General features: G+C 37.1%; 1 protein-coding gene across 1 annotated transcript in view; it reads right to left on the bottom strand.

The window, feature by feature from the left end:
* ETNK1 (ethanolamine kinase 1) overlaps positions 1–13,719 on the bottom strand; it is a 58,707-nt gene that overhangs the window by 25,620 nt on the left and 19,368 nt on the right. The window contains exon 3 of the mRNA XM_016185930.2: positions 7,270–7,410. Within this exon, the coding sequence (XP_016041416.1) occupies positions 7,270–7,410 (141 nt within the window). The remainder of the gene's footprint in view (positions 1–7,269; positions 7,411–13,719) is intronic.

The following is a 13,719-nucleotide window of genomic DNA, read 5'->3' as shown; positions in this document are numbered from 1 at the left end:
AATCAATCAACATGATCCACCACATCAACAAAAGCAAGACCAAAAACCACATGGTCATATGAATAGATGCAGAGAAAACCTTTGACAAAATACAACATCCCTTTATGATCAAAACACTACAAAAAATGGGAATAGATGGAAAATTCCTGAAGATAGTGGAGTCTATATATGGCAAACCTACAGCCAACATCATACTCAATGGTGAAAAACTGGAAGCATTTCCATTCAGATCACTAGACAGGGCTGCCCACTATCACCATTACTATTCAACATAGTGTTGGAAGTTCTTGCCAAGTTCACTATTGCTAAATCAGGCAGGAACAAGGTATTAAAAGGATACAGATTGGAAGAGAAGAAGTCAAACTCTCCCTATCTGCAGATGACATGATAGTATACACAGAAAAACCTAAGGAATCCAGCAAGAAGCTTTTGGAAATCATCAGGCAATATAGTAAGGTGTCAGGCTACAAAATTAACATTCAAAAGTCAGTGGCATTCCTCTATGCAAACACTAAGCTAGAAGAAACTGAAATCCAGAAATCAATTCCTTTTACTATAGCAACAAAAACAATAAAATATCTAGGAGTAAACCTAACCAAAGAAGTGAAAGACTTGTGTACTGAAAATGAGTCACTACTCAAGGAAATTGAAAAAGACACAAAGAAGTGGAAAGATATTCCATGTTCATGGTATGGTAGAATTAACATCATCAAAATGAATATACTACCCAGAGCCACATACAAATTTTATGCTATCCCCATCAAGATCCCAAGCACACTTTTTAGGAGAATAGAACAAATGCTAAAAATGTTTATCTGGAACCAGAAAAGACCTAGAATTGCCAAAACAATCTTGAGAAGAAAGAACAGAACTGGAGGCATCACACTCCCAGATCTCAAATTGTCTTATAGGGCCATTGTCATCAAAACTGCTTGGTACTGGAACATGAATAGACACACTGACCATTGGAATAGAATTGAGAGCCCAGAAGTGAGCCCCCACACCTATGGACATCTAATCTTCGACAAAGGGGCCTAGACTATTAAATGGGGAATGCAGTCTCTTCAACAAATGGTGTTGGAAACAATGGGTTGAATCATGCAGAAGAATGAAACTAAACCACTGTATTTCACCAAATACAAAAGTAAATTCCAAGTGGATCAAGAACTTGGATGTTAGACCACAAACTATCAGATACGTAGAGGAAAATATTAGCAGAACTCTCTTCCACATAAATTTCAAAGACATCTTCAATGAAACAAATCCAATTATAAAGAAGACTAAGGCCAAGTATAAACCTATAGGACTACATCAAATTAAAAAGCTTCTTCACAGCAAAAGAAACCACTACCCAAACCAAGAGACCCCTCACAGAATGGGAGAAGATCTTTACATGCCATACATCAGACAAGAGTTTAATAACCAACATATATAAAGAGCTTGCCAAACTCAACAACAGTACAACAAATAACCCCATCCAAAAATGGGGAGAGGACATGGACAGAATATTCACCACAGGAGAGATCCAAAAGGCCAAGAAACACATGAAAAAATGCTCCAAGTCTCTGATTGTCACAGAAAGGCAAATAAAGACAACAAAGAGATACCACTTCACTCCTGTGAGAATGTCATACATCAGAAAAGGTAACAGCAGCAAATGCTGGAGAGGGTGTGGGGTCAAAGGAACCCTCCTACACTGCTGGTGGGAATGTCAATTGGTCCAACCTCTGTGGAGAACAGTCTGGAGAACTCTCACAAGGATAGAAATAGACCTACCCTATGATCCTGCAATTCCTCTCCTTGGGATATATCTTAATGAACCCAACACACACATCCAAAAAGATCTGTGTACACATATGTTCTTGGCAGCACAATTTGTAATAGCCAAAACCTGGAAGCAACCCAGGTGTCCAACAACAGATGAGTGGCTGAGCAAGTTTTGGTATATCTACACAATGGAATACTACTCAGCTGTAAAAAATGGTGACTTCACCATTTTCAGCCGATCTTGGATGGACCTTGAAAAATTCATGTTAAGTAAAATAAGTCAGAAACAGGAGGATGAATATGGGATGATCTCACTCTCAGGGAGAAACTGAAAAACAAGATCAGAAAAGAAAACAGAAGTAGAACCTGAAATGGAACTGGCATATCGCACCAAAGTAAAAGACTCTGGGGTGGGTGGGTTCGGAGAATACAGGTACAAGAAGGATTCAGAGGACCTAGTGGGGGTTGTATTGTTATATGGGAAACTGGGGAATGTTATGCATTTACAAACTATTGTACTTACTGTTGAATGTAAAACATTAATTCCCCAATAAAAAAATCAAAAAAAAAAAAAAAGAGAGAGGAAGAGCTTAATTTTATGAAAAGTTACAAAGACAGTCCAGTTAAGGAAACAGAAGCAATGGAGCAGTGCACTTACATGCCTTAAGTCTTAGGTTCATTCTCTAGCACCACCAATGCCCGAGCTAAACCTCACTCACTTGTGTCATCTTCTCTCTCTCTCTCTCTCTCTCTCATAGAAGTGAATCTTTGGAGAAAAAAAGGGGGGGGCCCATAAAAAATTTATTTACTGTTTGAAAGTGTCAATGTAGCATAAATCAAGTCAGTAATTATTGTCTATGATTGGGAGTTGGGAGTTAGCTCAGCAGGTTAAGCACACCTGGCGGGAAGCGCAAGGACTGGAGTAAGGATCCGGGTTCAAGCCCCCAGCTCCCCACCTGCAGGGGAGTCGCTTCACAGGCGGTGAAGTAAGTCTGCAGATGCCTTTCTCTCCCCCTGTCTTCCCCTCCTCTCTCCATTTCTCTCTGTCCTATCTAACAACAACTACAACAATAATAACTACTACAACAGTAAAAACAAGGGCAACAATAGGGAAAATAAAATTTTTAAAAAATTATCGTCTATGATTAACAAATACAACTCATAATTAATTACACAACTATTACATATCCATTCATTTTTTTCTCTTTTATTCATATCTAATCATTATGATGATTATCTGGTAATAGTAATGCTATGCATGTAATCACATCATAAAACACTAATACTGTTTATTAATGGAAATTGTCTAAGAGTAGTGAAATTAGGAAGGTGGGGTATAATGATAAGGACTAGCAATCAAGACTTTTTACCCTACACTCATATATAAATTAATATGTATATATATTAATTTGAAAATGTAAAATAAACACAGAATGCTACCACAATGTAGGATGTTATTTCTAAATATTTTATATCACCAGAAAGGCTCACAACTGCTGTATTTTCTTTCTTTGATTCCCCAAATACTCTAAACTAGCCAAGTTCTCTTCATTCTTCCTCTATACTCTCATTAACCCTTTTCTACTTTACTATAATATAGTAAAGATTCTGTGTTACTAAACTTACTTTGTCTATTCAACGATTACTTCCTGTATTCTCCCCATTACTGTGTATTCTTCTCTACACACATCTTCCAAAAATTATCCTTATAAGCTCTTAGCAAAATGGTACAACTGAACAAGAATCTATTTTAAAAACACATTTGCTTTGCAATAGTGGAATTCAAAGGCTTGTGATCATAATTACAATGAGGCAAAAACAAAATTCAATGTTAGAAAATATTAAAATGCTTTTAGGTGGCTCTGTAACACAATGGATAGCACATTGGACTTCTAGTGATAAAAAGCATTCTAATATTTTAACTATTTTGAATGTTCTAAATATATTTCTACTGAGGTAGAATGCTTTTTATCAAGAATGTCCCCAACTTTTCCATTGCTATCTGAGAGGTTTAAAGTATACTTGTATATACAGTAGGAATGAGATAACTCCAGACCTAAGGAATTTTCCCTGAGTAATAAAGACTTTTATAATAGCACCTAAGATTTACTCATCAGTTACTCTAAAATCTAGCACTACTTTAACAACCTAATAATACTAACTAGGGGGACCAGGCAGAGGCACACCTAGCTGAATAAACATATTACAAATGCATGAGGACCCTGGCTCAAACCTCCATCTCCACTTGCAGGGGAGAAACTTCACCAGCAATGAAGCAATGCTGCAATTATCTCTCTCACTCTCTGTCTCCCGTCCCCCTCTCAATTTTTCTCTGCCTTATCCAATAATAAAATTATTGAAATTACACAATACTAACTAAATCCTCACCCAAAAAATGAAGTAGATGAGTATATGACTCTTGCTATCTCCACTATCCAGATGCAAAAACAAGCAGGAAACTTGCTCAAAGTTGAGTAGAACTGCTCATATATAGGCAATCTGTTTTCAAACTACTCTAAATCACACAATACTATTCACTGTCTCTCTACATTCTCTTAAAAAGTCAAAAAATCAAGTGGACCTACCCTATCTATGATCCCGCAAATCCTTTCCTGGGTATATATCCTAAGGAACCAAACACACCCATCCAAAAAGATCTGTGTATACCTATGTTCATGGAGCTTGAAGAAATTCATGTTACATGAGTTAAGTCAGAAGCAAAAGGACAAATATGGGATGATCTCATTCATAGGCAAAAGTTGAAAAATAGGAACAGATGGGAAAACAACAAGCAGAACTTGGACTGGAGTTGGTGTACTGCACCAAAGGAAAAGACTCTGAGGGAATGGGTGGGGGGGGGGGGGTTGTCAGGTCCTGGAACATGATGGCAGAGGAGGACCTAGTAGGGGTTATATTGTTATGTGGAAATGTTATGCGTGTACAAATTTTATCTTACTGTCAACTGTAAACCATTAATCCCCTAATAAAGAAATCTTTAAAAAGTTAAGAAATTCTTACATTCACTCAGCCAGTTACTTCACTATTTTACATAGGTTTTCCCAAATAATCTTTCAATAAACTTTTTTATTTTAGGAGAGGATTTGGGGGGCTAGGAAGTCCCTTACCTGGTCAAATGCACATGTTACCAAACACATGCTGGGACAAGCTTCACAAGTGAAGCAGTGTTGCACTGTGTCTCCCCTCTTTCTCATATATATGTATAACTGTCTCTCAATGTCTATCTAATAAAGGGGGGGGCTGCCCAGAGCAGTGGAGTCATGCAAGCAAGCAGGAGCCCCAACACTAATCTTGGTGGCAAGAAAAAAGAAGATTTTGTTTTTATATTATCACTTCCAAAATATTTAGTACATTGAACATGCTTCCTTCAGTCTCAGTTAAATAGTCACAAATTCCAAGTTTGACAAACTACCTCTAAATCAAATACATATAGGTCTAATCAAATCAATCGTTAAAATATACTTAACAGAACACAGCTATTTGCCCCTAATTATTTAAAAAAAGAATTACAAACAAGAAAAAAATCTATAGATTCTGCTTCCTTATGTTATTCTTAAAACTTCTTAAATACAAAAGTTTGAGCCTCGTACCTATTCATTTTCACTCAAAAACATGTAGTAGGCAAAGGAAAATGGTTTTTATGTTTTATTTGTAAAATAATAACTATCCAGGGACTCACGTATGAATATAACAAGCATTCAATAAATCTTTACCTAGATTTTCTCAAAATCTATGTGTTCTATCCTGAGTAGGATCCTAAATTGTTCATCTAGGATCTCCCATGTCTAATGTGTCCATTTTTAGGAAAGGGCTAAAAAGATGGAAACTTCCAAACTAAACTAAAATATTTAATATCTTTCTGTGTAAGGTTTTCTTAATAAACTTGTGAGTACAATGAACTTCAAAAAAACACAAGTTAATGTCTACATCTACCTCACATAAAGGCAGGATCAATTTCCAACTACATACATAAATACATATGATTTAGAGTCCAAACATGTTACAATTTTCTTAAATAGAAACTAATTAAATATCTTAGTCTTACAAAAGCTTACAAGAATGAATTTTCTATTGCACCAAAGTAAAAGACTCTGGGGTGGGTGGGTGGGGAGAATACAGATCCAAGAAGGATGACAGAGAACCTAGTGGGGGTTGTATTATTATATGGAAAACTGGAAAATATTATGCATGTACAAACTATTATATTTACTGTTGAATGTAAAACATTAATTCCCCAATAAATAAATTTTTTTAAAAAAGCAATTCTCTACTCAGCTATTAAAAATGGTAACTTCACCGTTTTCAGCCTATTTGGATGGACCCTGAAAATTCATGTTAAGTGAAATAAGTTAGAAACAGAAGGATAAATATGGGATGATCCACTCTCAGGCAGAAGTTGAAAAACAAGATCAGAAGAGAAAACACAAGTAGAACCTGAACTGGAATTGGCATATTGCACAAAAGTAAAAGACTGGGGGGGGAGGGGGGGAAATAGGTCCAAGAAGGATGACAGGAGGATCTAGCAGGGGTTGTATTGTTATATGGAAAACTAAGAAATGTTACGCATGTACAAACTATTGTATTTACTGTCGAATGTAAAACATTAATTCCCCAATAAAGAAAACAAACAAACAAACAAACAAACAAAAAAGAATGAATTTTCTACCTCGTTATCTGGGACATATCACAGTAAACCAAAATAATCCAAAACTTATTTTCACATTCTAGTATAACTGCATTGCCCCAATGTAGACCTGTAGCTCTAGTCAAAGCAACTTCAAAAAGATGGTTTTTAAAGCCTCTATAACCACCTCATACTATGCAAAAATGTACCCATTCATAGCAATCCTTCGACTATATCCAAATTAAACGTTCTATATTTGTTTCTTGGTCTCTTACCTCTAACCACATGCCCAACCACTGTAGGGTTTTTGTTTTGGCTGATGTTCCTTTTTTTATTTTATTTTTATGTAGTTGGTTAGTGAGAGAGAAGCAATGATTTCTGTAGTGCCACATAAGACTCAAATGGGGGGACATATAATGGGAGGACAGCATAATGGTTAGCAAACAGACTCTCATGCCTGAGGCTCCTAAGTCCCAGGTTCAATCCCCCACACCACCATAAACCAGAGCTGAGCAGTGCTCTGGTGTTTCTCTCTGTCTCTCTCTGCATCTCTCTCAAAAATAAAATAAAAATATTCTTTAAAAAAAGACTCAAATGAAGCAATACTGGATAGGATAGTGGTTATGCCTGAGGCTCCAAATGAAGTCCCAGGTACAATCCCCAGCAACTCCAGTAGTTAGGGCTAAGCAATGCTCCAGTGAAAGAAAGAAAGAGAGAAAAAAAAAGAGCATGCTTACTTTACTTAAATGCAGAGATAAATCAAATCAGATCTAAAGCACAGAAACCTTATAATTATATTTGAAACCCTATTATAGAGCAAAGCAAGGTAAGGCAATTTCAAATACAAAAATAATATTTACCTTTTATTAATGGCTTCATCTGCAAATCCTGTGGGAATGAGAGAGAAATATTTTCCCATCTTCAGCCACAGATTTGATTTAGGAATCCAGCCATTATGTGCATGGATAGCGTGGATTTTAGCAAGATGACGTGCTATCAGCCTGTTTAAAAATGCATCAGAATGAAAAGGAAATATTAAGCATCATAAAGTTCATAGAAACCATAGGTAAAACAACTGTTTTATAATGTGATTTCATTTTTGCCGTATATATACATATATATACATATACATATATACATATATATATACACACACATATATATATGGTTCAAAACTGGGCAAGTGCAAAGATGTGTGAAAGAAACATCAGCAGAAACACACAAATTAATGTGGCAATTAAATAGTGTGCCCAGAAGTAGAGTGCCTAGAAGCCTATTTTGATTACACACAATATGAGCTGAGCAACACAACACATAAATTATTCCAAGACACATACTGCATATTTGTCAGAGATACTTTTAAATCGGACCAAGTCAACTTAATTTTGTGTCATTGAAGCCATCAAGGTTTAAGAGCAAAAGAGGAATAAAGTGAGTATGCAACTGAGCAAATAAATGTGTTCTATGAGTTAATTTTTCTGTGTAAAAAACAAATTCCCTGAACAAATATTAGGATTTTATGATCTAAGAACAAATCTTGATGTAACAACAAAATAGTCTGAAACTCTGTATACCTGAGCCTGTACTACCTCTGTGTCTGTAGATCCCAGATAGCAAACTTGAACAGGGACAATATTCTTAACCAATTTACCAAGCAGTTAACAGACTAACAGCTGGAACAATGACTTACTGGAGAGAGCACAATGGTAGAATACAGGTCTTGCATTCCGGAGGCCCTCAAAACCCCCAGGTTCAACACCACTGCTGTGCATTGCCTAAGGCCAAAGAGCAGCAGTGCTCAGGTAGCTCTCATAAACATAAATATTTTAAAGTATTTTAATAGTAATAACAAATATTTTATAATATTTTTATGATAAATATTTTTTAAATAACCTTAAAATAATGCTAGAGAGACAGCATACTGGTTATGCAAATAACTTCCAGGCCTAAAGCTCTGAGCAACCAGGTTCAATCCCCAGCCCCACCATAAACCAGAACTGAGCAGTGCTCTAGTCATTCTCTCTATGTCTCAGAATATTTAATAAAAATAATACTGTAGGGAGTCGGGCTGTAGCGCAGCGGGTTAAGTGCAGGTGGCGCAAAGCACAAGGACCGGCATAAGGATCCCGGTTCGAGCCCCGGCTCCCCACCTGCAGGGGAGTCACTTCACAGGCGGTGAAGCAGGTCTGCAGGTGTCTATCTTTCTCTCCTCCTCTCTGTCTTCCCCTCCTCTCTCCATTTCTCTCTGTCCTATCCAACAACGACGACAACAACAATAATAACTACAACAATAAAACAAGGGCAACAAAAGGGAATAAATAACATAAAAAAAAAAATTAAAAAAAAAATAATAATAATACTGTAGGGAGTCGGGCAGTAGCACAGCAGGTTAAGCGCATGTGGTGCAAAGCACAAGTACCAGCAGAAGGATCCCGGTTCGAGCCCCCTGCAGGGGAGTCACTTCATAGGCAGTGAAGCAGGTCTGCAGGTATCTATCTTTCTCTCCTCCTGTCTTCCCCTCCTCTCTCCATTTCTCTGTCCTATCCAACAACGACATCAATAACTACAACAATAAAACAAGGGCAACAAAAAATAATAATAATATTGTAATAATAATGCCTAAACAAAAAATAACTTGCAAGACTTAAGAACCTAAAACAGATTTTTATGATACCAACAATTAATGGTCTTCAATGTGGAGCCCTAGAACCTGCAACATAACACAAGCCAGGAATCTGTGAGCTCCAATCTCGTCTACTGAATCACAATCTAGTGCCCTGCATTTTAAATAATTGCTCCAAATATTTCTTAATCCAGTGCAAATTTTTAAAAGTATAAATAGGGTGTGGGTAGACAGCATAATGACTATGCAAAGAGACTCTTTCTAAAGTCCCAGGTACTATCCCCAGCATCACCATAAACCAGAGCTGATTAGTGCTCCAAGAAAGAAAAAAAAAAAAGTATAATAAATTGTTCCAGTTCTGCAGTTTAGTTATGCACTGAAATCAAATTTTGGAGACCTCAGGTAAAAGAAAATCTGGCAGCTTGAGTACTACCTATTTACTATTTAATCAGCCTTGGGTGCAACTAGATCATCAAGGTATATTTAAAAGTTCCCTAAGGGGGCCAGGCCATGGCTTATCCAGTTGAGCACACACATTACTATGTAGGAAGACCCAGGTTCGAGCCCCTGCAGGGGGAAGCTTCATGAGCAGTCAAGCAGGTCTGAAGAGAAAAAGAAACTTTTACTACCTCCCTACATCTCCCCCACCCCTCTCAATTTCTCTCTGTTCTATTAATAAAATAGAGAGGGGAAATAATGGGAGTGCTGGATTTGTACTGCTGGCACTGAGCACCAGGAATAACCCTGGGGCCAAAAAAAAAAAAAAAATTCCCAAGGGACCTTAATATGCAAAATCAAAAAGCCTGAAAACCACTCAATTACGGCACATCAAAATCTAACACTGTAAAAAAAAAAATCTAGGGCAGGGGTAGACAGCATAATGGTTATGCAAATAAACTCTCATGCCTGAGGCTCCAAAGTCATAGGTTCAATCTCCTGCCCCACCATAAGCCAGAGCTGAATAGTGCTCTGGTTAAAAAAAAAAAAAATCTAACATTGTAGTAATTCTTCAACAACCTGTGGTTAGCAATTCTATCATGCTTTTTATAACTAGTGAATATTCTTTCTTTTTCCTTTTCTTTTTTAAGATAGAGAAAGGCACTGAGGCAGAGAGAAAGTGAAAGGACCACGGCGCTGAAGCTCCCTCCAGTTTGGTGAGGTCTGGGCTCAAACCTGCTGCTGCATGAGGCAAAACAGCACACTTGTCCAGGCGAGCTATTTCGCCAGCCTGCAGGTATTCTTTTCTAACTAGTGTCTACTAGGAAACGGCTTCTCATTTTCCCTTGAAGAAACTTCTAATCCCTCCCCTTCAGTCTATAAAGAATGATCCACAAAGATTATTTAGGTAAAAAAAAATAATAATGATTTTCGTAGAAGCTACTAGAAAGAGGAAGTTTTTCTCTTTCCTTACAACAACTAAAATGTCTGCTGAAAACTGCTGATTTGTCTATTTTTAAAAATGAATCGAGGACACTGATGGGTTGGCTTTTTCATTCATATACAGAGACAAACAGCCAGAAAAAAGTGAGGAAGAGAAACCGTGGCACCAGACTGTCCCCAGTGTCAGTGTGGTGGCAGGCATCACACATGGCAAAGGCAGGCACTCTACCTAGTGAGTTTTCCTCTAATCCCATAATTGCCACTTTGGAAGGAAATCTACTCAGGACAAACTGGTGATATGAACAATGATTGTTAGAGCCCTCAGATACAGTAATGTTTAAGCTCATTATACTCAGCTATGTACACACCAATAAACTCCTTTTTATGTCAGTTTCAAATTACTATCCTCAATCAAGAGCCCTAACATGTTGCCAAAAAGCCTGCAATATTTTTATTTATTCATTGGGTTACACCTCTCAAATTATCAAACAAGCGTTTATTTTTTTAACATGTCTTTATATAAATTAGACAATTACTGCTTGACTGACCTTCCCCAAGAACACACACTCATGTTGACAGCAATATAGAAAAAGGAAATCTATTTTTACACCAACTTCTTACATATGCAAACAAGGTTAAGTATGCCCAAATGAACATGTTACTGTAAGCACCAGAAGATTCCATTAAAACGTCAGATAACAAAATCCAAGAATGAAAATCCATACAGAAAACAAACACAAACACAGCACACACGTGGACACACATGGGTGTATACTGCACATGCATATTATGTGATGCGTCTTTGTTTGAAGCCTATAAAATCTTATTTTAAAACTTTAAGGGGAGGAAGTGGAAGGCAGTAGGCCTTAAGAAAGATACAGTATGGGGAGTCGGGCGGTAGCACAGCGGTTAAGCGCAGGTGGCGCAAAGCACAATGACCGGCGAGAGGATCCCGGTTCAAGCCCCCAGCTCCCCACCTGCAGGGGAGTCGTTTCACAAGCGGTGAAGCAGGTCTGCAGGTGTCTTTCTCTTCCCTCTCTATCTCCCCCTCCTCTCTCCATTTCTCTCTGTCCTATCCTACAACGAAGACATCAATAACAACAACAATAATAACTACAACAATAAAACAACAAGGGCAAAAACAAAGGGAAAATGAATAAATAAGTATAAAAAAAAACTTAAAAAAAAAAGAAAACAAAGTATTAACCCTTGAGTTATTTGGTTAGATACACAAATAAATTTAAAAAAAAAAAAAGATACAGTATGTGATCTGGGAGTTGGCACAGTGGATCTCTCATTGGAAACAAGTTTAAGATCTAAGTTCAATTCCCAGCATCACATGTGCCTGTGTTCTGGTTCTCTCTCTCTCCATCTCAAATAAATCTTTTTTTTTAAATAAAGAGTAAAGAAATGATGGTACAATACATGCTACTTAAAAAATCAAGATGTCAACGGAACATTATGTTCTAAAAATGTTTGTTAAATAAAAGAAGCCAGTCATTTGGGGAAAGTTCACATTGAGACAGGTATTTAACACCAACAAGTTCTATTCACTGTAATTTTTTTCATAAATGAATAATAATGTCTTTATCAAATGAAAAATGTGGTCTCTGAAACTCTTGGTTTTAAATGGCTTGAAGTCACTGGGAGATAATTTTTTTTCTTTTTTATTCATTTTAATTTTTATTTATAAAATGGAAGCACTGACAAAACCATAGGATAAGAGGGGTACAATTCCACACAGTTCCCACCACCAGAACTTCATATTCCACCCCCTCCCCTGATAGTTTTCCTGTTCTTTAGCCCTCTGGGAATATGGACCCAGGATCATTATGGGGTGCAGAAGGCAGAAGGTCTGGCTTTTTTTTCCTTTTGTTAAAAAAATTTTTATAAAAATGACACACTGACAAAACCATAGGATAAGAGGAGTACAACTCCACACAGTTCCCACCACCAGAACTCCATATCTCATCCCCTCCCTTGATAGCTTTCCTATTCTTTGACCCTCTGGGAGTATGGACCCAAGGTCATTGTGGGAAGCAGAAGGTGGAAGGTCTGGCTTCTGTAATTGCTTCTCCGCTAAACATGGGTGTTGACAGGTCAATCCATACTACTGGGAGACAATTTTATGGTAAATACTTCAAAATAGAGGATATGTTATGGCCACAACCCGAGACCTGAGGTTAATGGAGTCTGCTGAATAGGAATAGCTGCTGGGAGAGAAAGCACCTAGTTACGAGGGCCCTGACTGGCAGAAAGTTGGTTAATTAAAGGCTGAGTCAGAATTTGAACAGATTGTATGAAGCAAAAGCCAGGTTCCATGACAGAACACCCCTACCATTGCTAAGCACAGAGAATTAGCTGTCTTTCTGTAGACTTCCACATTGTATTGTCAATATGAATTTAAATAAATCATGTAACCTGAGTCTGTGTCCTTATAAGGAAAACAAAATACTGGCCTATTACATAACCTTGAAGTTATCCTTCAAATCTAACTTAAATACAGGCTAGTTTATGCACCTATTTTAAATCCTGTTATAATTCTTTGTCAAACACTGTTAGCAGATTCAAGACTGATAAAACATACACACAACTGAAGACCACACACACACAAAAGACTGGCACAAAAGAAAAAAAATGCTTAATCAAGATCCTTTGAAATATTCTAAATAGTCTATGTATATATTATATAGTATATAGTGTAGTTTTTGAGAATATTAAAAAAATGATGTGTGGGACTAGGTGGTGGCACACCTGGTTAACTGTGCACATGTTACAATGCACAAGGAACTGGGTTCAAGTTCAGGGGGAAAGCTTTGAGTGGTGAAGCAGTGCTGTAGGTGTCTCTCTGTCCCTCTCCCTCCCTATCTCCCCTTTCTCTTTTGATTTCTGGTTGTCTCTACCCAATAAATAAGTAAAGATCAAATATTGAAGAAGAAGAAAAAAAGAATATGTGCTTGATATTGTATTCTAGAATAACTGTTTTAATGTGGGTATGATAAATATTAATAAATATATCGCATATAAACAAAAGTTCTTTGGGTCCTCAAAAAACTTTAAGAACAATAAAAGCTTGAGGCCAAAATGTTTCAGAACTTAAGGTTTAAGCTAGGAGTGAACTTGTTTTCAAATCAAGCCCCCTCCCTTTTTTTAATTTCTTTTTTTTTTTTATTTTTTTATTTTACCAGAGCACTACTCAGCTCTGGTTTATGGCAGTGAAGGGGATTATTGCACCTGAGACTTTGGAGCCTCAGGCATGACAATCTCTTTACATAATCATTATGCTACCTATCCCCCCCCTTCAAAC

This window comes from Erinaceus europaeus, chromosome 7 (genome assembly GCF_950295315.1).
Source record: "Erinaceus europaeus chromosome 7, mEriEur2.1, whole genome shotgun sequence".
NCBI classification, from domain to species: domain Eukaryota; kingdom Metazoa; phylum Chordata; class Mammalia; order Eulipotyphla; family Erinaceidae; genus Erinaceus; species Erinaceus europaeus.
Note: the sequence above shows the minus strand (reverse complement) of the source record. Positions and strands in the feature narration are given on the sequence as shown.